This window comes from Podarcis tiliguerta, assembly GCF_965153285.1.
Source record: "Podarcis tiliguerta genome assembly, chromosome: 1".
Classification (NCBI taxonomy): domain Eukaryota; kingdom Metazoa; phylum Chordata; class Lepidosauria; order Squamata; family Lacertidae; genus Podarcis; species Podarcis tiliguerta.
This window is the reverse complement of record NC_139534.1, coordinates 90,062,557-90,090,504: the sequence shown is the minus strand read 5'-3', so window position 1 is coordinate 90,090,504 and position 27,948 is coordinate 90,062,557. Positions and strand designations below refer to the sequence as shown.

At 42.6% G+C, this 27,948-nt stretch overlaps 1 protein-coding gene across 7 annotated transcripts in view; it reads right to left on the bottom strand.

Annotated features, from left to right (window-relative positions):
- RGS6 (regulator of G protein signaling 6) overlaps positions 1-27,948 on the bottom strand; it is a 223,789-nt gene that overhangs the window by 96,148 nt on the left and 99,693 nt on the right. For all 7 annotated transcript variants that reach the window (XR_014501878.1, XR_014501879.1, XR_014501880.1 and 4 more), the window contains exon 3: positions 7,780-7,879. Coding sequence is in view for 4 of the 7 variants with exons in the window: in XM_083398815.1 (XP_083254941.1) it covers positions 7,780-7,879 (100 nt within the window). In the remaining 3 variants the exon portion in view is untranslated. The remainder of the gene's footprint in view (positions 1-7,779; positions 7,880-27,948) is intronic.

Below are 27,948 nucleotides of genomic sequence, written 5' to 3'. Positions count from 1 at the left end.
AAAAAGAAACGACAGCCAGCCAGATATTGTAACAGATAAAATAGGTAGAAATGAAAATGAATTTCGATGAATAACTTGGACATGAATTTCCATGTAGGATTTCTGAGGAGATGCTAAGGATATATGACCCAATAAAACTCCTCTATACTGAAACTGCTGCCAGGTAGCTGGGCAAAATAGGAAGAAGTCACTGGATGTGGAAGAGAGGAGGAGTCAGGAATTCCTTCTCCTTGCTCACCCTAATTGGACACTGCAGGTCTGCCAAGTGTCATGGCTAAAGAGCAGGTATAACCTTTCCCTTAATTGAGGGGGGAAAGAAAACAGGAAGATGGCTCAATGGACTAATTTACCTGTAAGAGCTTCCTCCTTAAAAACTCGAGTCCCTGTTCAAGGTCAAGAGTCCCGAACTTCTGTCTTTTGATTACAGTCTCCTCCATTTGATTCCGGGACTGAGGGAGAAATAACTTTTGGACCCTGAAACAGAAGCCTTTACTGATGTCAGGAGGGATACATTGTAGTGTGCAACGCATAGCTGGTAAGCGCTGTCTGTTTGCTGTGATTGGAACTTCAGCTAACTTGTGCTCCTAACACAAGAGAGTGGCTCAGTCTGGATGCAGCTTGTGCCTCTATCGACAAATATGCACACAAAGAAACAGAAAGCACAGACAAGCAAGTATCATATATAGAATTTAGTCTAATTGTTTGAATAAATGATGCAGTATTTTAAGACGTAATTTTAAAAAAATAAATTGGAGCCAATTAAAACAACCACCAATCTTAAATTTTAAGATTTAAATTCAATTAACATCCATTGAAATAAATAGGAAAAATAAAGTTGCTCTCCCTATATTGCCCTGCCTGGGTGCTGCAGTTGGCTACTTCTACCAACATCAATTGATGTCAGGAGGCCTGCGACCTGCTAGAGAGCCTTCTTAGCAATGCCACTCCCCAACCCATCCCAGCCACTGAATGTTGGCTGCTGCCTACTTTGCCTATTTTTCACCATCAGCCAGTGGCGGTTCTCACTCTCCAGGACTTTGAACAGGCCTTCTGAATAGGTCACGGGTTATGTGACAGATAGGTTTTTAACTGTAATGTTATACTGTGTTTCATATTGCTGTTTTCACCCGTTTCTGAAATGCCATCATAGAGAAGTCCAGATGAACCTCCTTTGACAGCAGCATGATCAAATGTATTTCTCTGGGTGGGTTTTTTGGTTTGTTTGTTTTTTGTCCTGGACATTAATCACAACTCAGACAGCACTCTGCAAACTACCCCCACCCCCACAAAGGCTGATTTTAAAGGCTCTGGGGAACCGTAGCTAATCCACAGAATTCAAGTCAGAGAAATTCCTTGGGAAAGTCTTGAGAGCAAGGAAGCTATGCAATCCCTGAACGTGCTTGATCCTGCTCAGGAAAGCTGCTCAGCGTAAGTGGGCTAAAGAATAAGCACACATCCCTTTATATCAGGCTTCCTCAACCTCGGCCCTCCAGATCTTTTTGGCCTACAACTCCCATGATCCCCAGCTAGCAGGACCAGTGGCCAGGGATGATGGGAACTGTAGTCTCAAAATATCTGGAGGGCCGAGTTTGAGGAAGCCAGCTTTATATGCTCTCCAGAAGCCTTTTCAATCTAGATTTTATACTGCCTAGACTTTACGCTGAATAAGAACGTAAGTACATAAGAACAGCATGCTGGATCAGGCCGGAGGCTCTTCTAGTCTAACACTCTCACACTGACCAAACAAATGCCCAGGAAAGCCCCAAAGCATCACCTGAGCATCACAACAGGTCCCTCCCCACCTGCAATGCTCTTCTACTAGTATTCAGAGGCATACTACCTCTGACACGGGAGGGAGAATGTGTTGGTGAAACTGTAATTTTTCAGTTATTTATTCTTGAAGTCGTATTCAGATCAAGGAGGCCGTTCCAGTCATAGTGGGTTGAAGACTGGTTTGAAGCCATTGCTTAGCCTCATCATAGATGCTTCTACCACCTCTCATTGTATAACATACTAGAGAAACACAGTGTGTGTGTGTGTGTGTGTGTGTGCATGTGCGCGCACACACACAAATATTAAAAGACCCACTATCAAACCATGCCACCTAGAAAGTCCATCTCAACACAGCTGCAGCAGAGCTTCTATAAAAAGCACAAAACTTCCTTCCAGCTGAAATGCAAATATTTGGAGTTGTTTTGAAAGACACTGAAATGTTTTAGGAAATGCTTAAATTGGGTTTTTTTTCCTTTTTTTTGCTTAGACATATTCAATTTGCTCAAGATGTTTCTGCATCTGTGACATAGTTTGTTTGTTTAATACCCAACTTGAAAGACACGGTTTCTAAGACCATTAGAGGATTCATTTTTCAACAGCCCTTGCTATAAACCCTTATCCTTGAGGAACTAGTACCCGCAGGACACACAGCTGGAATTACAGTGGTTTGACACCAGCTTTGTCACATGGGAGCCAATTAGATGAACATTTTATGAGAGATGCACCACAGTTCAGCAGGGTCACCAGGGGAGAATTAGGATCAGGAAATACACCCATCTTAAGGCATTAACAGTAAGAAGGGAGTTTCTGTGTTCCAAATCAGATTGTTGCATAATCACAGTACACACAGCACAACTATATGTGGTTCCTGCCCCAAAGCACTATAATCATTTGTTCTTGAGTAGCAAACAGCAATGGCAGTGGGCTTTCTGTTGCTTCAGATAGAGCCAGTTTATTTCCAGCTTCTCTGACTTTACAGTGTCTGGCATTAAAAGACATTTTAAGTGAAAGCATTTGGTTTTCCACCACCTGGCTGAAGTTAAACTCAGCCTGAATACTAAGCAATGACTAGTTGCCTGCTGGTATAACACAAAGGCATATCCTGATTACGTTCTCCTCTCCCCTGAAAAAACTACCAAAACATATTCTACGCCTTGATGACATCGTGCTGTATGTTTTCCTGCCTCTGTCCCTTAGCCTTCACACAGTTTGAACCACATCCATGCATTGAAGCCCCACCCAAAGTGGTTGAGGCAACCCAGCCAGATGGGTGGGGTATACATGATAAAATTATTATTACTCTTACATATGGCAATGTTGGTTTGAAGCAGGAGTGGACCATACTTCTTGTCCACCCTCCACATCGTCACATCAGCGCACTAAGCCTGCCCTCCATTTCTGTGGACATCTTGATCAAGCCACTCACATGTTCTGTTATGCTGACTTAGCTGACCTTTTTTAAATAAAGGGTAATAATTAACATATGCAAATAGGCAAAGGGCTTGGTTTTCCTACCTACCATGTGAAACAATCCAGAGAGATCCTCCTTTAAAAGTTATGAGTTTCCTTTTAATACGTATGTTTCCTATGCTGACAGCAATATATCTGGAGAACTTGAGCATTATTGCCAATGGGAATTGGTCTATTTGATTTGAGAGTAAAATATTATTAAGTGCTACCTGACTAAAGCTGACACACAGGTCTTTATTCTACATTTTATTCCTTCTCTAAATATTGGGGATAATCTGGCAGAGTCAAGAACTAACTGGTTATCTTTGTTTGCCTGAAGGATCAAAATGGTAGTTTCTATTTCCCCATTCCCCCCAATCCACGTCGTCTGTTTTTGGTTCTCCTTTCCTCCCTCTGACTGAGAGGGAATCATAAACTCAGAAATGAAACACTACCCTTCCCTCTTAATGTTTTAAAAGCTGAGGTAGTGACTTCTTAAATTGTATCACAGCCCACTACTGCCACGGAACAATGGAAATGCTGAATTTTTAATTCACTGTATGCTATGTCTGATCTCTTCTAGGTGTCATAGTCATCCTCAGCTTTTGGTGTGCAGACCTCAGAGACCTGAAAGTACAGGGGAAGATAAAAGAAATCTCTAATAGGGGGAAAGGGGGATGGGGAAGTCTGAAGGATCAGTATAAATGAATATGACAATGACCAACGCAATCTTCCAACTGAGAAGCAGGTGAAAAGGGAGTATGCAGCATTAAAAATTAAAATTAAAATGTTGATCTGACATATAGAAGCATCCAGTGCTTTTTGTGTGTGATAGTACTCACTGGTACAAAGTACCAGCACCTCTTTCTTTGTGGTCCATAGCAGCCATTTTTTACTGGCACCCACAGCCTTTTCATCAATATTTGAGTACTCTATTTTTTTTTTGTCCCCCCCCCCCCCAAGTGCTGGAAACATCCTTTCTTTTTCTTTTTTTAAATAATTTTTATTAACAGGCCAATCAAATCACATTAGTTCCAAATCACATTGGTTCCAAATTATACAGCCAAATTTTTAAAATTTTGTTGGGGGTACCCATACTTCGAGTTCCGAAAGGGATCCAAACATCACTCTTGCTGCTGCTTTAATTACACAGTTCTGTCCAGATAGTCTCTCTGTTATTTTCCTCATCTTCTTGTTGTTATCATATATTCCTTTCTTTGTGATCTCTGATAATCTTCACAAGCGGGTTGAAAACAAACATATCCTGTGTGGATTTTACACTCTCCAAGAGCCATATCACGTAAAGGACAGACGCCATTTCCACACCTCCGTAAAGAACATTCCCACAGTCTGTCCGTTGATTTCCACAGGCCTGCCAATCTGTATCTCAGGGGGCCCTGCCAGGTCAAATTCACATTCCGATAACCATACATTCACATTCCGATGACCATGGTCCTCCTCCCCCTCGTCCTCCTGTGGGCAGGCCTGTCTTAACAAATCTCCATTTGTAACTGCGTCACAAACATCCTTTCTAAATAACCTTCACAGTATTTAATGCCCTGAGGCAGATGAGCAAAATCTGCACACTAAGTGCAGTGGTTAATAGTCCCTGGTTAAATAAACTGACTTCATAACCTTCGCAGATATAAAGAAGGACTATCAACACCTTTTCAAACCCGTTTTTTCCAACTGTGGAGGAAGAGCTAAATTATGGGTAGCCTTGGCCATCAATCTTGAATAATATCTGCCTATCTGTACACTGCAGTTATGAATTGTCCAGAAGGGATGACAGGTGAACTTGGGATGCAGAAGCAAAACCAATATTAATACAGGACTTAGGATTACTGCTAGATGATGCTAGTAAACCTCTGGCTTCTACCTCTCTGGTCTTTGCTTTTATGTTCATTTTTATGTAGTATTTGTTACTTAATAATAAAAAAGGGGGGATAGACTTGGTTCAAATCTCCATCCAGCCATGAACTCACTGGCTTGGTTGAGATGTAACAATCTCAGGCTGGTACACCCTGAACTATGGCTATGAGACTGGCCCTCCCTTCATGCAGCCAGCTTCCGCTTTCACTTGGAAATCTTGGTCTAATCTGATTTCAAATCCTGCTTTGTAGGCAGCAATTAGACCACCGGTTCCAAGTACAGACACCATTATTTAATGAGCTGGATATCAGCCCCAAAGCCAACAGGCCACTGATTGGCCTTAAGCAAGCTGCAATCATTCAGTCTCAGCCCCTTAGCCATATTCCGAAACAATCATTTTGGCCTGCTAGTGAGACAATTTATGTGAAGTACAGAAAGCATTTAGGGAAAGTATACATAAATATTCATCGTGTTTACTTCTACACCGGAGTGTGCTGTTGAGAAAGGAAGTCCCATGAATTTTAAGATTACACACTCTAAGGGGTTACATGAGCATCTTGAGCTATTACAATTGATCTTGGATGAGATACCACGGTCTGCTTTCTCATTTCCTTTCTGCCACTATATATAGGAACTCATTAAGTCACCACCATCGCAGTCATGTTGACTCATGGGCACAGCAGCTCCTCTACATACATTTTATTTGAAGGAGGTGTAATAGGCTGGGGTTAGATTCTAGAAAGAAAGCATACTGTTTGCTTAAGTGAAGGTCAGGGCAAAGACAGCAAGATGGTAAGTGGCAGGATTCTATGGATCTCTCCTTCACAAATCCTTCCCTTAGCTACATGGACCGCTCTTCTCTACTGCCAACTAAAGGTGGTCCATCTGTGACCTTCCAGGTGGTGTTGGACTGCAGTTCTCATCAGACCCAGCCACCATTGCCCATGGTCAGAGATGATGGGATTTACAAACGAGGAATGTCAAGTAGGGCTACCAATTTTTTTTAGAAGTCCTGCTTTTAAGTCTTTGAGAGCAGCCTAACTCACATAGTAGTTATTACAGTGGTACCTCGCAAGACGAATGCCTCGGAAGATGAAAAACTCGCAAGACGAAAGAGTTTTTTGTTTTCTGAGTTGCTTCGCAAGACGGATTTCCCTATGGGCTTGCTTCGCAAGATGAAACATCTTGCGCCTTTTTTTTTTAAAACCGTCAATGCATTCCTACGGGAAACCGTCAATACACAGTGGTGCTTCGCAAGACGAAAAAACTCGTAGAACGAAAAAACTTGCAGCACGAATTAATTTCGTCTTGCGAGGCACCACTGTATTTATGTTTGTTGGTCACCTCATAATGTAGACAATAGGTGCCAGTGACACTGCTTTCCACACAGCAACCACAGTGTCAACCTATGGGCTCAACAGTGACTCACTCAGATAGGACTTTGAGGTAAATGTCTCAGTAGAATGAGGAGGAGGGCCCCCCAAATGCACAAGGGTTGGCTTATCAAATTTCGAAGTAAGTGGACTAGTAGTACACATTACACGTCTAAAGTTGGAGAAAAGCCCTTTTAAGACCCTTAAGCCCAAAGTCTAAAATTCCCACCCGACAATATATGGGGGGAAATCACAGTTTTGCCAGTACAAAATGCAGTGCAGCATATCAACTGTGCTGTCGGGAATTATCTTGACCCTAGAGAACAAACAGGTTGTGATAGCATTTTTAATGCCAAGAAAATCCTTACTGCAGCTATTCCTAGGAATGCAAAAGACCCGTTTTCAGGAAGCCTGATCCTGCATAAGGATAAGTATAATCAGCTTAGAAATGATTGTCTTCTTTTCCCTTCCTTGTCCTCCTAAGGAACAGTGATGGCTAGCTCCAATGCTTAAATAAAGCCCATGAATATTAAACAAGAAGATAAGAAATCCCTTTTCTTAGCTAAATATACATTAAGTCATCTTGACTTGTGTCTTTCTCACTTGAGCTGATGGGATACATTCTCAAAAGACATGAATCACTTGCTTTTTTTAACCAAAGGACATTCAGATACAAAGTTTGTCAACATGAATTTCATGCCCTCATACTCTGTATACATAGCTACATCAATGATAGTCAACAAGTGCCCTCCAGATGTTGTTGAACATATAATCCTCCAATAATCCTTCGCATTGGCCATGCTGCCTGGGACTAATGTCCACTTTGGTTGACCCTGGCCTACATTATGCACTTAGTATTTGGGGATTGCAGATGAGCTTGAAAGAGAACTGAAAATCTTCATTATCATAGTAGTACTGAGAAGAACGCACATGTCTCTTAGGTTGCCTGCATGGCTGGATAGCAAAATCCAGCACCTGGGTTGCCATGAGGGAGCTTCAATTTACACACCAATCCTTGGCATCTCCAGGTTGAAGAAGACTCCTGTCTGCAACCCTAGAGAGCCACTGCCAGTCAGTGTAGTTAAGCTCTGTCCTTCCGGATGTTGATGCACTCCAGCTCCTGGCGTGGCCAATGGTCAGGGATGATGGGAATTGTAGTCGAACCACATGGGTAGGGCTACAAATCAGCTACCCTTATCGTAGGTAGTACTGAGTTAAGATGGTCCAGGGCTCTGACTTCCTATTTCTTCCTACTATTATGATTTGAAACAAACTGAATGGCAATGTGCTACAATTTGAACAGCATACATACCTGTGACAACACTGGGGATTTTTGACAGAAAGCTCTTGACTGTTCGGATGGGCACACCACCTGTTTTGTCATCTTGCATTCTTGTAATGACATCTTCAATCTGGAAAGGAAGAGACAATGAATATTATTCTTGCAAACCACGTGACTGACTATAGAGATTTAGACTGCAGCAACTTATTTAACGGTTCTAGGAACACTTCACCAACATCTCAGGTGTTACAAGGAACCATGCTCAAAGGGAGCAGGCGGAGAAGAGAAGAGCTGAAGGAATAGCACCGGCTGAAGCTAAATTTGGTTGCCAAAAGGATGGAGAAAAAGAAGAATGAATGACCAGTCTTTAGAAATGGCATTACCTTGATAACATAAAAGCAAGTAAATCAAGATAGTTGAAAACAAATATGATGCATGCCAGAAATAATGAAGTATTTTACCAAATTAAGTTCTGTTGAATCAAATGCAGGATTGTGAATTACAAAGAAGTGCATTGTTATTTTTATCATCACCATCATCATCATCATCATCATCACCATCAGGTGGCTTAAAATAAAAAAGCCTAAAACATGAACATTAAAAATACTGACATTAAATTTATAGAAGCAGAGACATGTTTCATAACACAAAAATGTTATCTAAATACAAACCAGAACAGAAAAATAGTGTCAGCATGTCCTGAAAAAATGTGAAGGAGGCGATCATATGTATGCCGCTAATAAAGTCCATCCATAGAACTCGGCCACATCAGCGAGGCTGAGAGAGGGTTCTTGTTGTCTGGGCAGCTCAGGACCTCCCATATACACTACCCAAGCTTGTGCCTTGGGGAGGTCAATTTGGGGCTGCAAATGCAGCGGTTTGACTTCAATCCCAGAGGAGTACTCCATCGTCTCTCTCGAGACAGATGTATCCCAACAAAATGCTCTGGACTACTGAAAGAAGGGGGAGTGGAAATTCCTAAAACACTAAAGTTTCTAATTGGAAAAACCTAATTCTCTGCTTTCCTGGGAGTTTCCATCCACAGTCTTCAGTCTAATGACTTCAGCGCCCCATAATTACATTTTACCACTGCCTTCTAGTAAGCTTATAATTGAAACCAGTGTCATTGCTCTGCTCCAAATAATGTCTCTGGAGACATGTGGGTGATGATGACTCATTATTTCAAAGCTACACAGTACATCATGCGCCAGCCTTATTACTGTCAGCAACTTCAGCTTGCATCTTATAAAGTTACATAACTGATTAGCCCACTGCTGTCTTTTTGTATTTACACATAATCACATACATGAGAATTATTGCTTTTGATATCTGTGGTGCTTTTTAGTATGCAATGAACTTTTACTATTACTGTGGAAGTTGCATATATGTACAAAGTAGGCTTTGAGATGTAACTATTTTTAGAATGTTTTTAACTTGAACCTGTTTTGGAAGGTGTTAACTGTTTTAGAATGCTTGTCATTATTATTGTGAATGTGTTTGCTGCCCTGAGCTCCTTCAGGAGGAAGGGCAGGAAATAGATAGATGATAGACAGATGATAGATAGATGATAGATAGATGATAGATAGATAGATAGATAGATAGAGATGTAGAGATATATAGCATTTGCATCACGATATTACTTAACATTTGACTCAGCCTTTAAATGTAGGAACTGTCTCAGTTGAAAACTGTTATGTTTGCTCTGAAGTTCGGTGGTGCCAAAGATCTACCTGCGATGGCTCAAGGTGTGAAGGTAAGAAAACCAGAGGTGCTGACAAATGTGACAATGTGAAAGCTATCATGGAAAAGTATTTGCTACCAATGAAATGATGCTGAATGAACTTTTAGAAGGTATGAGATCTATCCCCAGTGCTTCTTGACTTACTATAAAGATTTGTTTATCCAAAGGTGTCTTTACCATCTGTATAACAGATGACTAATTCACTAGCTAGGAAGTAAGGTAGAACTTAATTCGCTAATGCTTGTAAATGGCCTCAGACATGCCACCAGAGGAGAATATGCATGCATACACACACTTTATCCTCAACTGACTTTTAGAAAGACTTTAATCAAACTAGAAAAAACACTTCAAATGGAAGCAAAGGTAGAAGACTCTGTCTAAGAATATTTGAGCTTATACAACTGCCATCTTGTGCTCCTCCCTACACTCATTTCTGCTGTGCTCTTGCACTTGACACAGATGTTAATCTCATGCTGTGTTCCATGTACACCCTGACCTTACAAGCAGTTGGCCATGTTTTAAAATTACTGCACATATTTATCACTGAGGTCCGGTCAACCTGGCATATCTCCACACCAAGAAAAATGTGCAGTGTGTCCTTATCCAAGTCTACAGATGGCACAACCTTGACAGCACACTCCAAGGAATCTCTACAAAGAATCATCAGCTGTTTTGCCCAAGCCTACAGGGAGTTTGGCCTTATCACCAGCCTGATGAAGACCAACACCCTGAGCTGAGAAGTCAGCAGCACTCCATGCATCAGCATTGGTGACAACACACTTGAAGTGGTAGGTGGTTTTGTCTACCTGGATTCCACCATAACCAGCAACTTCTCCATCAATGCTGCACTGGGAAAGCGTATTGGCAAGGCAGTTATGGCAATGGCTCACCTCTCCAAAAGGGTAGGAGAGAATGTGCTGCTAACAACCAATGCCAAGATGAAGGTCTCCCAGGCCTGCAGGTTGAACACACTGCTTTATGGAAGTGAGTCATAGGCACCTTACAACTGCCAGGAGCAATGCCTCAACACCTTCCACATTGTAGGAATAACGAGGACGACAGGAGGTTGGACGCAGGTGAGCTGTGCAGGAGCAAGCTGGCAAGCATGCTCCAAGCAGGCTGCCGGCTAGTTCCGCAGAGGCTCCTTTTATTAGCAGAAGTCAACAATTGGAAACAGTAGTGAAACCACTCTGAACATGACGTATTTCCATCTAAGCACATTTCCAGCATTATCAAATACACGTATCAGCAGGTGTTTCCCTAAAATGTTCCCCAATACTTGATTACATCTGCGTCCCCGGTCATGTTCCAGCCAAGCATTATGTCTAGTAACCAAATCTGTGAGAGGAAAAACGGTCCGGGGGGAAACCCTGTTTTCTAGCCAAAAGGCAGAAGTTCAGGGAGCATGGGCACAAGGCTTCTTGGCACACTGTTGCATGCCAGAGCGTTACCTCCACACACATGCATTGCATCAGGAAGATTTTAGGCATCACATGGCAGGACAGAGTCTCAAAGATGTGCTCTTCCAAGCCCACATTCCTAACACGTTCACACTCTCAGCAACATCTGCGGAGCTTTGGTCATGTCCACAGAATGAAAGATAGCAGGATCTCCAAGGACAGGGAGCTAGCTTCAGGCACCAGGCCTGTTGGCAGAGCAACTCTGCATTACAAAGCTGTCTGCAAATGAGACATGAAAGCTGGCAGCAGCAACCCTGCTGTGTGGGAATCCCTTGCAGATGACCGCAGTACCTGGTGACAGTTGGGTTGCATATCCATAGCAGTGACCAGAGGAATGACCCCTGGGAGGAACACAGAGACAAGAAATGCCATGCTGCCTCAGTAGCAGAACAACCGGACACTTTCATCCGCCCCAACTGCAACATATCTCTCCCCTGTTGGTCTCTACAGCCATTACAGGCACTGTAATTCTCCAACGGTTTTACTTTACCCACAAAGACACACTCTTCCATTGTCTCCCAAAACAGATGGATGCCAACAATAATATTTATCATGCACTATAAAATTAGATTGTCTTGGCTGAGCTTGAGGACCAGCAGCAATAAGATTGCTATGGGGCTCGTTCCCTTGCTGCAGGTCTTGGCAGGTATGTGGTCGCGTTGCAAGCCTGGATGTGACCTCAGAATGAATTCAACACAACAGGTTTTAATTCATTTAGCAATGTGGACAAGACACATTGTCACCAATTATTGCTGTATGATCAGTGAATGGTCACTGCTTTTTTTTTTTTTTTTTTTTTTTTTTTGCATATGCTCCCAATGAATTCCCTCTGAATATTTGTATTTCATTACTATTTAAACCCATATTTTACATTCCCTTCCCATGTGTTTGTATACCTGCCAACTGAGGATAACACTTCATGCATCTGACAAAGTGGAGACTCTCATCGATTAAGGCTTACAACATTTTAAAAATAGTTAGCTTTTTAGGTACTAAAAGTTTTTGTTGTTGTTTTAGCACAGACTAACATAGCTTCACCTGTGGGAGTTCTGGTCTTCATGCTTTCCCTTATTTCTGAAGCTTTATTGAATAAGACTTTTGTCCAGTGGGATTCAGATTATGCTCATGCTTCATGAAAAGCATGAATGCAGGCTGGTATAGACAGAGGCTTCTGATGAGTCAAAGCAGTTCTTTCTCACGATATGTGCTTGTACTGGGGGCATCTAGGAGGATGCTGTATTCTGGAGCTGGAATCTGTTAATAAATAATCTTTGCTCCTAGATTTAGGCTCTGAATAGGTTCGGACAGTGTTACACTTGTGAGAACATGTGTGTGCGCATGTGTGTGCATGTGTGTGAGAAAGACACGGGCAGCAAAGGCAAACCCATCCATAGATAGGTGGCTCTCTCTATATTCTATGTTTGATGCCACTGAGCTCTCTTCTGAGATTATAAAGGTCATCATGGCAGGTGATAACACCCCTGCATTTTTTTTCTCACAAGCTAACAGCATTTTCATTTTAAGAAGCAAAAGGTCTTGTGGTGCCTTAAAGACCAAGACATTTATTACAGATTTCCTAGACGAGATCTGACCTCATCAGATGCATGGAACATTATCCTGCGTTGGCAGGTATATACGGTGTAACATATAATATATCTGATGAAGTGAATTCTAAGCCCATAAAAGTTTACACTGTACTAAATGCATTAGTCTTTATGGTACCACAATACATTTTTTGTGTTGCTTTTGCTACAACTGACTGAAATGGCTACCCTTCTGGACTTATTTTAACAACTAAATTTAGGTTCTTTTCTTTTTTGACCCGTAGTAATTATATTTTAACAGTGACCTAGAAATGTCTTCTCCCATTCAAATGCAGGATAAGACACAGGGAAGATTTTAAATGCAAATGATGAAGCTACACAGGAGTACCCAAAGGGGAAACACCACTGGGTTTTGCAAACTGCAAAAGGTGTGTGTGAGAGAGTGATAGTTTTGCTTTGCTAAACTCATCATGGGCTGAAGGGAAACCCACAGCTTCTCTGTAAAAGCAACATTTATTTGCACTTGTTGCCTTGGAAACAGGCGCAGCTTTCTGGTGTAATACTTCAATATCTTAACATAACATAAAGATAGGCAGGTCTTTGTGTTTTGACAGTTCATGTAACAATGACTGAAACAATAGCATGCAACAGAAATGGGGGCAGAGCTGTGGGAAATGCACAAACCACCTGCCCTCGACTCTTTATCCACATTTCTTTTCATTCGCCCACAAAGGATATGAAGATACTGTATAATATTAAAGGGATGCCCTTTTGCAACAGCAGCCAAGGCATTAATGAGTCGCTGTAGAGTGAGTGGGTTATGAATGGCAGCCTACCAGCCCAATCTGTAATCTTAAATCAACATGCCTGGACTGAAACAGACTGAAATCAACGACATAACATAACGACATGACATAATTTCTACATGGGGGGTGTATCTATATGGGAGCTGATGGGTAACATATGGATATAATGTACTGGGGTGCACACCAACTACAGGATTCAGTTCGGGTGCCAATTCAGCACTTTGGAAAACAGCCCAATAAAATCCAAAAAGCTTTGAAGTCTGTTCAACTCAGCTCAGGGTCCAAATTTGATATAAGGTAAAGGTAAAGGTACCCCTGCCCGTACGGGCCAGTCTTGACAGACTCTAGGGTTGTGCGCCCATCTCACTCAAAGAGGCCAAGGGCCAGCACTGTCCGAAGACACTTCCGGGTCACGTGGCCAGCGTGACATCGCTGCTCTGGCGAGCCAGAGCCGCACACGGAAACGCCGTTTACCTTCCCGCTAGTAAGCGGTCCCTATTTATCTACTTGCACCCAAGAGTGCTTTCGAACTGCTAGGTTGGCAGGCGCTGGGACCTAACAACGGGAGCGCACCCCGCTGCGGGGATTCGAACCACCGACCTTTCGATCAGCAAGCCCTAGGCGCTGAGGCTTTAACCCACAGTGCCACCCGGGACATTTAAAAAAAGAAGAAAAAGCTGTAGCCTTTTCCCTTTCATCAGATTTGTATGAAATTTGCAGATCCAAGAAGGCCTGTAGGGAAGGAGATGGTCTTTCAAATTTTTTTTGGGGGGGGAGGTCTTAGTTGTTGGGGGCTCTAAACACTAACATGAACAACTTGAATTAAGGCCCAAAACAAACCGGGAACCAATGCAGGTTTTTAAAAAGAGGAGTTATATGCAATCTAAATGGAACCTCGGCCAGGAATCTGGTGGCTGCATTTTGGACCAATAGAAGTTTCAAGGGTAGTCCCACATCGAGTGCATTACAATGATCCCATCTGGAATTTACCAGTGCATGGAGTACAAGAAGAAGAAAAAGAAGAGTTTGGACTTGATACCCCGCCTTTCACTCCCCTTAAGGAGTCTCAAAGCGGCTAACAGTCTCCTTTCCCCTCCTCCACCACAACAAACTCTCTGTGAGGTGAGTGGGGCTGAGAGACTTCAGAGAAGTGTGACTAGCTCAAGGTCACCCAGCAGCTGCATGTGGAGGAGCAGGGACAAGAACCAGGTTCACCAGATTACGAGTCCACCGCTCTTAACCACGACACCACAGTAGCCAAGTCACTTCTGTCCAAAAGTGGCTGCAGCTGGCGAACCAGTCATAACTGGAAAAAGACAGTCCTAGCCACTGAGACCACCTGAGCCTCTGAAATTTCTTATCTACTTTCAGTACTGTATTGAAAACCAAACCTGGGCCACTTAGTGCAGGGGTGGGCAGTTGGTGGCCCTTCTCAGGTTATTGGACTGCAACTTCCCTCAGCCCCAGCCAGCATGGCCAATTGTAATCCAGTAGCTGGGATAGCTCAGTTGGAAGACTTATGAGGTCATGGGTTCGAGCCCCACAGTGGCAAGATTCCAGCATTGCAGGGGGATGACCCTTGTGGTCCTCCCCAACTCTATGATTCTCTGAACAGCTAGAGCGCCACAAATTCCCCACCCTTGAGTTACATGTTTCCTTTCCTACAAAAGTGGACAATTTTTACAAACAAGTTCTGCCCATTTCTTGGGAGATGGAGACTGGTGAAATCTGAAGTACTGTTATTATTACATTAAACTCGAGATAGTGTTTTTTTTATAACGAGTGGGCTTTATTTATACAGATTTTAGATTTATATTGTTACCCACCCCAAGCCTTTGGGGGAAGGGCAGGTTAGAAATCTAATAAATTACAGCGCTACCCTCGCTACAAGAAAACTCCAATTAGGTTTTGTATTAGCTCCCATCACTTCCCCAGCATGAAGCTCTAAGTTTGGCAGGGCTGCATTTGTAACAAATGACACGTGGGGAAAAAAGCACAGTATCATAGCTACCAGTTACAGCAACGAGTTAGTGGAGGAAACCTGTACCAATCATTCTTTCCTTTTATGTTGCTGTTGCTAAATTCATACAGATTAACAAAGCCACTCCGCGCGAATAGATTTTTCCAGTGAATAGCAAGCGCACCATTAATACTCTCTTCTCTCCCCCCTCACACTATTTTCTCCCCCTCCCCTTTTTGTGTGCTTTTCTGCACCACATAATGCAGTGTGACAGGTCATTTCATGCATCATTTAATGCTATGCGCTGCAATCTACCATGGCCAAAATTAAGTCTGAAAATTGGCAAAAGGCAGATGTAAAAGGAGTGAAGCTTTGGCCCAAAGGCATAAGAGAGGGTCTGTTTACCAACACAAAGTGAAGCTGAGGGTTCAATAAGCAAAGGCGGTGCCCGTTCCCTCTCAGGTTTTCTGAAGGGCTTACAATCACATGGTGGAAAGTGAAGCTGAAATATTTAAACTGAATGGAGCTGAGGGGGAGACAGGTGTGACCAGGGCACAGGTGGGTGGCTTGGCTGGCAGGCCAAAAGGTGAACAGAGTTCTCGTCTGCCCTATTCCTGCCTCTCGGCCCTTTACGCAAGGATGTTGCCATAGCAGCAGGAGCTGCAGCTTGAATGAAGGGCTGAGAGGCAACTTCTTTACCCACCAGCCAAAACTTCAACCAAACAGTCACAATGGCAACTCTTCAGGCCAGTTCCTTGAGGTTATTTCTTCCTAAGAGGGCCAAGACAAGGTCCAATGGGGCCAAGGCAGCAGCATCACACTGCCTTTTTCTGTATACTAAGAAAGAAGAAGGAAGCTATATTTTCAAGTATGCTGATTCAGGGTGCCTGAATTGTTTGTGGTGAATTTGAAAAAAATGCTTTTGTTTTAATCATGGGTCTCTGAGTTACTGTTGTTGGCAATTTACACTTGCAAAGACAATACTGCAATTGTATTTTATTGCCATTTCTTGCTGTGAAACAAGCTGTCATCTGTTTATATGGAAGGTAGTATGCATCACCTTAAATAAGTGAAAGAATAGCAATGCATTGTCTCAAAACTTTGGGGGCTTGAGATACTTCTAAGCCAATCTGTAAATTTAATGCCATATGGAGACACAGTTAATGTATATGAAAGTTTTTTGTTCACGCATTCCCTTCACATACTAGCCATATTCAAATTGTTCACATGACCAGAATTGCAGGAGGCTCCACAACTAGCTAACCTCAGCCCCCCTGTTGCTTCTGGAGCTGTTGCCAATGAGAGACGGAGTGGGTGTAGCTGCAGTCTGGATCTCTCTCTGAAACACCTCCCTGGGATGGGAGAATTTCTTCACCCACCGTTCTTTCTCTGTCAATTTACGAAATTTAAAGGTCTTTACTCTCCCCCAGCCTCTCTCTGAATCACAGGAGCACTGACTGCGTCTACAACACAGACATGAGGCGGGAGGTTGGCTGGGTTTGGAGGGACAGCCCTGCCTCTTCCAGAAGGACAAAGGAGACTGCCTTCTGGCCTCAGAGGGCAGGGTCCTCCTCAGCCTAAACCAACCCAGAGAGTCACCCAAGGATAGGATCCTGCACAATCAGTTTCTGAAATTGTGGGTGGGAACTTCCTGCCCTCCAGCTCCCATCAGCCCCAGCCAGTGGTCTGGGAAGGAGATGCATATTTTTATTTTTTTATTTATCATTTTAATTTTATTTCAGACAACAACTGGCTGGTGACAGGTTCCCATCCCTTTTTTAAAGTTTACAAAGGACCTATGAGAGTACAGCAGATTTGCCACTGTAGAAACTGGCTCAGTTGGTTATAGAGTCTGGTGCTAATAATGCCAAAGTCACAGGTTCAATTCCCATATGGGCCAGGCTGGACTAAATGAGCCTGGGGGAGCCCTTCCAACCATGCCACTCTCTATGCATTGGAAGGCAAATAACATAGAATTATAGAATTGTATTCTATGATTCTATTATATTTGCCTTCCAGTGCATGGGAGAGTGGCATGGTTGAGCAAGAGGATGTGACAGAGGAGGCAGGGCTGGCAAGTACATTACCACTGTCTCTCGTGTGATACATGTTTGGGAACTGAGCTCCCTCTTTCATATCACAATCTCATGGACAAACATCAATGCTGAGCACTGGGATGATGCAAGACTGAAAAAGAAATCACTTCTTCACACAGCATGTTTTTAGATTATAGAACTCACTCCTACAAGCAGTGATAACCACCAACCTGGATGGCTTTAAAAGAGGATTATATAGATTCAAGAACCGCCCCTTTCCATATGAACCTACCCAGACACTGAGATCATCTTCTGAGGCCCTTCTTTGTGTGCCTCCTCCTTGAGAAGTTGGAGGGTAGCAACAGAAGAAAGGGCCTTCCCTGCAGTGGCTCCCCATCTGTGGAATGCTCTCCCCAGGGAAGATCGCCTGGCGCCTTCATGATACACCTTTAGGCACCAGGCAAAAACGTTCCTTTTTAGCCAGGCCGTTGGTTGGTTGATTTGACTGACATCCTATGCTCTTTTAAAATGGGGGGGGGGGGGTTACTGGGTTGTTATTTTGATTATGTATTTTGTGGTTTTATATTCTGATTTTATTCTGTGAGCCGCATTGAGACCTGTAGGTATAGGGTGGTATAATGAATGAATGAATGAATGAATGAATGAATGCAGCCTACCAGCTATGATGGCTATGTTCTACCTCCACTGTGCTCCTCTGAATATCAGGTGTTGAGAATCACAGGTGGACAGAGTGCTGTTGTGTTCATGTCCTGCTTGGAGGCTTTCCACAGGAAACTGGCTGGCCACTGTGAGGACAGACTGCTGGACTAGATGTTCTTATGCTATCGTTGTGACCCAAAGCTTGAGAATATTAACATTAGAGAGCTTCCAACAAGGGGGTTCAGTTTGAAGCTGACCAGGGTGCATGTTAAAATTAGCCTGAGTGGGGTGTCATCCAGAAATTAAATTTTACAGTAACTGAAATGGAAGTTTTAAAACAAATTCAGTTCAGAAACAAGAAAAGCAAATACTGTACCGCGCAATATGCCAAGCACAGTCATCAGCAAGCCAGCTCGCATTCTGTGAATGTACTTGAACACTTTCTTAGGCTTCAGGAAGTTGTTAACCCAGCTGATTGTTAAGGATTGTTAACCCTTCCAGGGCCAAACTCCATGTTACCTGCAAATGTGTACAACACTATGCAAGCAGCTTATTTTTAATAGGAAAAACACAGAAGGAAAAAGATGCAACAAATTTAGTCAGACGGCTCTGATTCAGAATATTTTGTGTAACAGACAAGTTGGCCACTGGAGAATATCGACAAGCATTTATGCAGGAATAAAAGAATAATTGAGAGGGAGACTTTTGTATGTTTGGTAGTAGAAGGCTTCAGATAATGGAGACCCAGATTCACGTGGTTGTACACAACACAATAACTATAATTCAGTTACATAAGACGCCAACCTTTGAATAAAGAAGCTAGATGCTTTCTCTGAGGTCAAATTGTTTCATAATGTAATGCCCTGCGCCATCCTTTGAAGCATACGGCATTGCTACCAAGAGGAGAGAGACATCAGCCTTCATACACACCACTTAAGCGATACAGTCGTCTTTTGTTATTTTACTACTGAGAAGCTTAATGTACTTTAATTGCCTCACTTCATTCTGTATTCTCCACATCCTGACTCCGTAGCTACAATTTGCTCAGATGTGTAAAGAGAACATTTTCATGGGGGGGGGGGATATGTGAATAATCTCCCAACAGCAAAAGGATAATATGAATGAAAATCTGGATCCAAGCGCTTTGGGACTTTATGTATTTCAGACCCAGGGTTAGTGCTTTGAAAACAACTAACAAAACCTAAATGCTAGAGGGTTCACTCAGATCACCTTGCTGAAATAACGTGTGACAGGGTTGTGCTAAATAGCCTCAGCGCCATCAACACAGGTGGTGGCCATGCCCTCTCTGTCCCCCATCCACACACAGCTGGCCCTTCATAAGGTTAGCCAACATGGCTTCACATCTTTTGTTAATGCTTGAGGGAGATTGTGTAGACCTTCCTACTGAGGCCTACAGCTATAGATACAGCCTCAAAATTACTACTGTATGTGGATTGGCCAGGACAACAAAGTCTTTACATGCTTATTACAGTCGTACCTCGGGTTACATATGCTTCAGGTTACATACGCTTCAGGTTACAGACTCTGCTAACCCAGAAATAGTACCTCAGGTTAAGAACTTTGCTTCAGGATAAGAACAGAAAATGTGCTCTGGCAGCACAGCAGCAGGAGGAGGCCCCATTAGCTAAAGTGGTGCTTCAGGTTAAGAACAGTTTCAGGTTAAGAACGGACCTCCGGAACGAATTAAGTACTTAACCCGAGGTACCACTGTATATTATTGAAGAACTAAAGCAGCACTGTTTTGTTAAAATATATGTCTCTGTTTATTGTAATATGTTATTAGCCACTGAATGCGGCTTGTCTGTTCTTTCAGATCACAGGGCAGTCACCTGGACACCAATATAACTGACATCTATTACTAGCATGTGCAGAGGGTGTTGAATATCCTGAACTTTCCTGTTCAGCTAAAAAGGTGACCACATTAGAAAGAGATCACGTTGGGAAGGTAGCAGGATAGAGTCTCTTAACAGTAATTGTACCATACAGCTATGGGCACAACTTTTATGATATTTATTTGCAATGCAAAGCGACTCTATGCTGGAACAGATTAATGAGGTAAAGCAGGATGGTTTCAGTTAATTTTCCTCCTTCTCAAGTCAAAAAAGCACCTCGAGTAGGATTAACACTCCCCACAAAGAGTCATGTTGCTCTGTCTTCCTGTGCTCTACTTTTTTATACTGTATTTTTTCTCTTTTCCTATGGCTCTTTATGTTTCTCTTGGTTCATGGGGTTTGCAAGAAATGGGGTTGTCCTGACTGCTGTCTGCATAGCACTGAGCAATGGGTGATTTTTTTTAAAAAAATACAACTGGGTAGTGATTATTTTAAGTTAAAAATTTAACTTATCTTTTTAAAAAATTTCAACCTCCCTCCCTCTCTCTCTCTCTCACACACACACACACTGCTGGGTGGGTAGGGCTTCTTCACCACTCCAGAGGCACACTTCAGGAAATCTTCAACTTCTAATGCCTACTGGAGGACATCTGTTCCTCACACCAGAAAGCTAAGCTAGATGGTGTGAAGAAGGGCTGCCATATGTCCAGAATTTCCTGGACATAGTCAGAATCACTGTCCAGGCAGAAATCGCTGAAATGTCTGGAAAAATCCGGACATATGGCAATGCATGTTGAAAGTCTAGATTTTGGTGAATTGCATTCTTAAAAAAAGCTCAAAAACTTCTTTTCTTTTTTTGAGATTCTGCCAAAAAAAAAAAAGGTTGAACAACTTTTGTGTCCAGATTTTCACTTTTTGAAATATGGCAACCTTAGTGTGAAGCCAACCCTTTAAAAAAAAAAAAGTATATGCAACAATCCAACACAACTCAGTTACCTCTTAACTATTTTGACAAGTGAAGGAGCATGAGACTAACCCCTGCTCTCTCCTCAAAAACATGAAACTAATAAGGTTTTTTTTTAGTTGGCCTAATATGGATTATGGAGGAAAGTTGACCCCCTTTACTTCCCACACAAAATCCACTAGATCCTTTCCCCAGCAATTTGACAGACATAATTCATGCTGAAGAGGTTCCTGTGTCTGCAAATGTGTTCCACTTCTGAAAAAAGTGAAAGAAGTTATAGCTGTGTTTAGATTTCTCATAAAAGTGAATGGAGAACATGGAGCTTCGCTATATGTAGAGCAGGTCAAAGTCTGAATCGTGGATTGGAGCAGAGTGAAGACAGAGCAAAGAATGACAGATTGGTTGTTGTTTTTAAAAGTACAAATACAAGGCAAATCTTGGGGCACATGTGTACCCTAATATTTATACCTTTTAGGAAATCATCTGCATGAAAAATACAATCCATTTACTTGATACAGTTGAAACAATTTTCCCAGCGGTTTTTCAGCAGCAACCCAGCTTCTAAAAATAGAACTCTAACTATCCAGCAGCTGATTTGAAGAAGAGGGTCAAACATCTAATGCTCATCATCATAAAGTAAAGGTAAAAGGTAAAGGACCCCTGGACAGTTAAGTCCAGTCAAAGGCGACCATGGGGTTGCGGCGCTCATCTCGCTTTCAGGCCGAGGGAGCTGGTGTTTGTCCACAGACAGCTTTCCAGGTCATGTGGCCAGCATGACTAAACCGCTTCTGCCTCAACGGGACATCATCGTAGCAGCCATTATTATTTATATAGAATAATAACAACAATCCATTCCCACCTTGTGCAGGCAGCAGAATAAGCTCTGACACAGCCTGATACTGTATTGTTTGAAAGTTGAGGGTGGAACTATGCATGTAACAAAAACTATGCATGTAACAAAATCCTGACAGCAATTTCTGGTGGGGGGGAATAGCTTTGGGGAGGGTTGATTTGCACTGGAGAAGTGTGTGTATGTGTGTGTGCGCACGCAAGTGTGGAGTGTCAAGTTTTCCTGCCTGAGACAAAACAGGAACATGCTGCGTGGCTGCCTCCCTTCCTTGGGTTGTGTGGTGGCAGCAGCAAAGCTGCAGTAAGTTCTGGAGAGATCTTGCCTCATGAGCAGGCTGGCCCTGTTTATCTCTCTGTGTGTGTTCACTCTGCAATTTCCTTGAGCTGTTTCCTCCTCTGTCTTTCAGAGAGTGCATATCCTTTGCATCCAGACCCCCTTAGAACAGTGATGGCCAAACTTGGCCCTCCAGCTGTTTTGGGACTACAACTCCCATCATCCCTAGCTAACACAGGAGCTGCTTTTCCCTGAGCAATAGTGGCAATTTGTTACACACATTCACAGCTAGGTCTGCCCTGAGAATACACAAGTCTGCAGCAGAATTACACCAAGGGAAAAACCTTGCACTTATATTTCATTACAGTACTACAATAGTTTCTTGTTGGAGTCCAGGGGTGACATATGAGCCTAAGAATCAACAACAAAAAATCACCTTTCACTGTGAGCAAACTACGGCAGGGTTTACAGGGGCTACGGCTGAACCCTCCCCACAATAACTACCAATATATTTAATCTCGTACTCTTCAAAGATTCTGATTTGGTATTTCCCTCCAAATTTCCTGGATATGCATTTGCTACTTATAGCTGACAGAACTCTTAGCGCACCCAAAAACATTTCGACATTAGTGCTTGAGACTTGGAGCTAAGGTGAGGTTCATCCAAAAGAGGTTGGCAAGGAGATACAAGATCTCACCACTCTCTCACCAAATGGGCTCACAAGACTCTGTGCAGGGATAGATAAACAAGCAAGCAAACCTTTAACAGAACAGTGGGGGCGGGGGAGAGACTCAGCTTGAAAAATGACTAGTGGCCATAGGACTGTCCAGTTAGTAAAACTGTATTTATTATGGGGCCTACAAATTAATTGTTAGTCAAATTACAACCTTAGAGTTGGATTGAACTACATTGTTACACGTGTGCCCTCTAAATCTGCTCCCAAAACGGGGGGGGGGGGGGAAGAGAGGGGGTAGTCCCATTGTGTGAGTGGACCTCGTTCCCCCCATGCATACCCCACTTAGCACTATGTTGAATTGCACCCCATATGTTCAGTGTTTTCACTCCTGGATCCTTGAGCAATAATAACCAGAAAACCCAGCTTTTATGCTGATACGGATAAATATGCGGGATTTGCCATCTGCAACCTGACTCATGTGGAACAATTTTCCATGAGACAGCTGTAATGTATATACCACACCAGAAATTACTCATATTTCTTGGATTACACCTTCCAATTAACATTCAAGTATTTTACAGCACTGAAGTATAAATGCTATTTTTTGAGAATGAATGGAATCATTTTCGTTTTTCAAATTTCAAAAAAAGAAAGAAAAGATGTTTATGACCTTGAGACAGAAGGTTTTAAGTCTTTAGAGATAGGGAGCTGCACATCAGCAATCTTAACATGTCCCACTCTGTTGTCAAACCTTATTAGTGTTCAGGTCTGACAGTAGACCTTAGTGCAGCATCATTATCTGGCAAGCCTTACATTTGTGATTAAAATCACCTTCTCCTTTAGATTACGGGTTGCTGCTATGGTGTTCAAATACTGACTTCAGCAGTAACTAAACATTCAGCATAGTTTCCCTTAGACCAAAAAGGGGAAAAAATAAATGTGATTTTCAACTGCGACAGAAAAGGCATCAATTTTCCAAGATGACTGTCACAAATATAGCTAAGCCTAGTTCTATGATGCAATCACAGTTCATAATAGCCCTTTCCAGGCATTATAACCCTTGCGTAGACCAACACAAAGAAGGGGGTGGGATTGTGCTGGTTAGCAAACCCCTGACATCATTTGCGCTGACTAGCCCCACCCCCTGATCTCTATTCATGAACATCTGTAAGGATAAAAGGTAAAGGTAAAGGGACCCCTGACCATTAGGTCCAGTCGCGGACGACTCTGGGGTTGCACTGCTCATCTTGCTTTACTGGCTGGGGGAGCCAGCGTACAGCTTCCGGGTCATGTGGCCAGCATGATTAAGCTGCTTCTGGCGAACCAGAGCACCGCACAGAAACGCCGTTTACCTTCCCGCCGGAGCGGTACCTATTTATCTACTTGCACTTTGGGGCGTGCTTTCGAACTGCTAAGTTGGCAGGAGCAGGGACCAAACAACGGGAGCTCATCCCGTCGCGGGGATTCAAACCGCCAACCTTCTGATTGGCAAGCTCTAGACTCTGTGGTTTAGACCACAGCGCCACCCCCACAAAAATACAGCTGAAGATGGGTAGGCTTGCATCCAACACGGAGCCCTGTGCAATCACAGTTTGAGGCCTGAAGGCCTTTTCATAATAATTCATTATCCATAATTTTTAACGGTCCTATTGTCTGAAACTCAGTCACTATTTCTCCCAGCACGTAAGCGCAGACCCCAGCGTGAATAAACAACTATGTCTGGATATGAGTCTACTTTTAAGTTATTCTAGGTTTTGATTAGCTGAAACAAGGTTCTCACGTTGCACTTTGGAAGGAAGAGAGATTCTCTGCCCCTCAAATCTCAAGAAAACTCCCATGTGTTCTTCCCTGCCTAATTAAATTCCTAATTCTCTACATATGTTGGTCAGAAATAAGTTCCCCTAATTTCAATGGTACAAGTAAATATGCAAAGGGGTAGCTCAAACTTTTTATGACCACAATCACCCAATTTTCTTTTATGAGAATGAACACTGCCTCAAAACCACTATACCGGTGCTGAGAAGAAACCTATGTAAGTGCTGGCAAGCAGCCTTGAAAAGAAACAAGCCCTGACAGGCCGGTGATCAACATCCAGGGCTTCATGCCTATTCATCCACCTGTTCCTACACAGCGGTGCACAAGGGTTTGGAGAGCACCAGGTGAGAGGAAGTGCTGAAAGGTCATCAATAATAAATGTTAAAACAGCTAGATGGATAAAAAGCAGAGGACTACCTGGCTGTTTTCAAAAGGTGGCTGGAATTCTTAATGGGCTTCAAGACGATTTTTGTGTGAATACATGCTGCACTGCATCGCTCTGCATGATTAGGAGCGAACGGCTAGGAAACACTGTGAAAGAGATGAAAAGGAGATTGCAGCCACCAAAAGGGGATGGAAAAAATATCTACCTCGTTCAATTCCTTAGCCAAATCCCATCAGGAATGTTTCGAAGCAAAGGCGTTTGTTCTCACAATATGCAAAAGGTCTATGAAAGTTTAAGGACATTTTAAAAACACAAATAACTCCCGTGCCCTATTGGAGAGATAATAGTCCACAGTCCTCAACCAAGTGATTAAGATTCCAACCCTGTATGCACTTATCTGGGTGTCTGGAGGGGCTGTCTTCCGACACACAAAATTGTGCTGCAAACCCAGGGTACGTATCTCATTTTCCACCACTTGGTGAGATGACAGCGGGATTAACTACTTGTTTGCAAGCTATAGCCACTTCCTCAGATTAGGCATTCCAGAAGCTACCAGTTGTCTAAATCTGTCCACCAAAATGAACACAGAAGCAACTTTAATTCAATTTTGAATTCTGAATTCTGATGGTGTGGTATTGTAGGGGAAATCCCACATCATTCCAACAAGCTGCTTGCTTGTTAATGGCAAAGTTTAGGGTTGTTAGTTATAGCAAGAATGCACTGATCTAAAGGTCACACGGGAGGGATGTTTGGAAGTTCAATTTGGAAGCCGAAAGTCATTGTGAGAAAAGATTCACTGTTATTGGGCAAGCAACAATGCCAGGGTTAAGACAGGAAGGTACACTCAACAGTAGGTCTGGCTACCCTGATAAATTCAGGCTGCTTTTCAATGGTCCCAAGACTTGAAAGAATGAATGGCAATATAAGCTTAACCTGTTTGAAAACAAATGTCCAAGTTGGCTTTCCACAGAATATATCTCTCACTCTTTATGAGTTGCTCAGCTATCCCCACAGCAACACAGAGAGCACTCATAGAATAGCAAAAGAGTCCGATTCCAATAAATAATATATTTTTTTCAAACAGGATGCTCTTGTATCATGTCCTACTCATGTTGTATACATGACTCAATGCCATTAGACTCATTCTCAGGAATAACCACCCATCCTTCAGCAATATAATTGCTTTCATTCAGTGAAGGTACACAACAACATGTTTTGATTAGCCTTCTGAATCTGCCCCTTTTATGTACCAATGTGTGGGCACTGCCAATCAAATGAGTGGAACCATCCACTCTGACACTGCTAATCACCTGTTCAGAATCCTGAAAGCAGTGGTCCTTATGTGTTGGAGAAGAAGCCCAGGATCCGAATGGATGGATAAAAATATCTATGGCTTAGCCCAGGACCTTCTTTTAAGTATCAGGGATAAGGCATGTAATGTGTGAAGAAAATCTGCACTTTTGATTTAACTTGTTGCCTTTGCACTTTTCACCCCTTTTCTAACAAGAGAGTAATCAGAACACATTGCATTGTGGCTTGGCAGGCCTTCTAATTCTCCTGGTCTGCTATTCCCAAGATAACCTTTAGCACCGTTTAAGAAGTACAATACATAATGATCAGGAATAGATCTTTGGCTGCAAGTTGATTGAAAGCAGACTTTTGAAACAGGTCCTTGTAAATGGCCATACCTGAAGAATGATGAGATGGTAGAATAATTTTTTATCTTTTTTTTGAGGGGAGAAGGCATTAAAAACAACAACTAGGAAGGGGAAAATTTGGAGAGAAAAATGAATGACAAATCTAAAAATTAACAGCAACAGAAGGAAACAAATTAAAAGAAAATGTACGAATGACCTAGACACCGTAAGTTCAGAAATATAATTGTAATGCATTTTATTAGACAATTTCTCTTGATGGAAAATAATCTAAGTTTTTGAGGTCCACACAGCGATACTTCATACAGAGGTTGATAAACTTTCCATGCATCACTCACATCCCACTGTTCTTTCACTATAACCATAGTGTTAAGTACTGTGACTCACTGGGCCCCATGGCAGTTTGCCTTCTAGAAAGAACTGAACACCATCAGTCAATTCTTAAAGCAAGTGTTGTGATGATTAATCCATAAATATTTCAGACTTTAATGGGAAAGTTCTATGCATTTACAAAGCCTTGCCATATTTTGCTAGCTTGATCCTTTATTCTTCCAAGATTCAAGTAAATATGATCAATTTCTGGTAAAAAAATTATAAATGACAGCCTTCCGCTTGCCCTGTCCACACACACACCCGCTCCATCTTGACAAAGACAAGCCCCTTCTTTCCTTCTAAACAGGAACCATAGGACATGCAGATGTCTCATCCCCTCATTTAAGTAAAAATAGCAAGATGTTGTACATGCCCGTCATTTCCACTGCTACGCTGTACAAGGTAGATCGAAATCACACAGCACATTTCTGCCCTTTGCACGGATGCTGATAGCTGACACAGAAACTGCTATCTGTGTTCAACTATAAAGTTCAGTTCAGAGATGACTAGTCAAATCTATAATATTTGGAACAAGTGCCTGATAAGCACAAGTTTATCTTCTTTATTGTAGGGATGGCACCAGCAACTGGAACAGAGCAGAGCCTCCATGGTGGCACTGTGTTCACTGGTCCAGCCCTGCCAATATGCTTCCTGTTGGCCCTCCCCTTCCTCCCCCCCCCCATTATCCATGACTTGGGGGAAAGTCAGTAGAGGGAGCCTACTGTAGGCTTCTGCCAAGATTTAGATTTCCATGTGACCAGAGTTCTCAACCACTTGCAGAGAATGGTGGTGGAGGAGGTAGAGGATTGGGGTCTATGGATGTAGCCCTGTTTTCTTGCTCTATATGATGTTAATCACATGTTGATGAATGCTTAAACAGGGCTGAGATTCAGAACAAACTCCCCCAGCCTGGAAAAGCTGTGCCAATTACAAAGTGAGCCAAACTTTGAAGTCTGGTTTAGCAGATCTGAGCACCAGTCATCGTAAGTCTATCTCTTCTATTTCCAGTTTCCATCCATCCATCCCCCACTTTCCCAATAGGTCAGGTCAGGGTGAAAAGTGGTGGCAGTGAAGGCTGAGATCAAAAGAGGGGCTGTTTTTACATTCCCAGGATTCCCAGCAGCATTCTGAGTAATTCTTGAGTGCTTC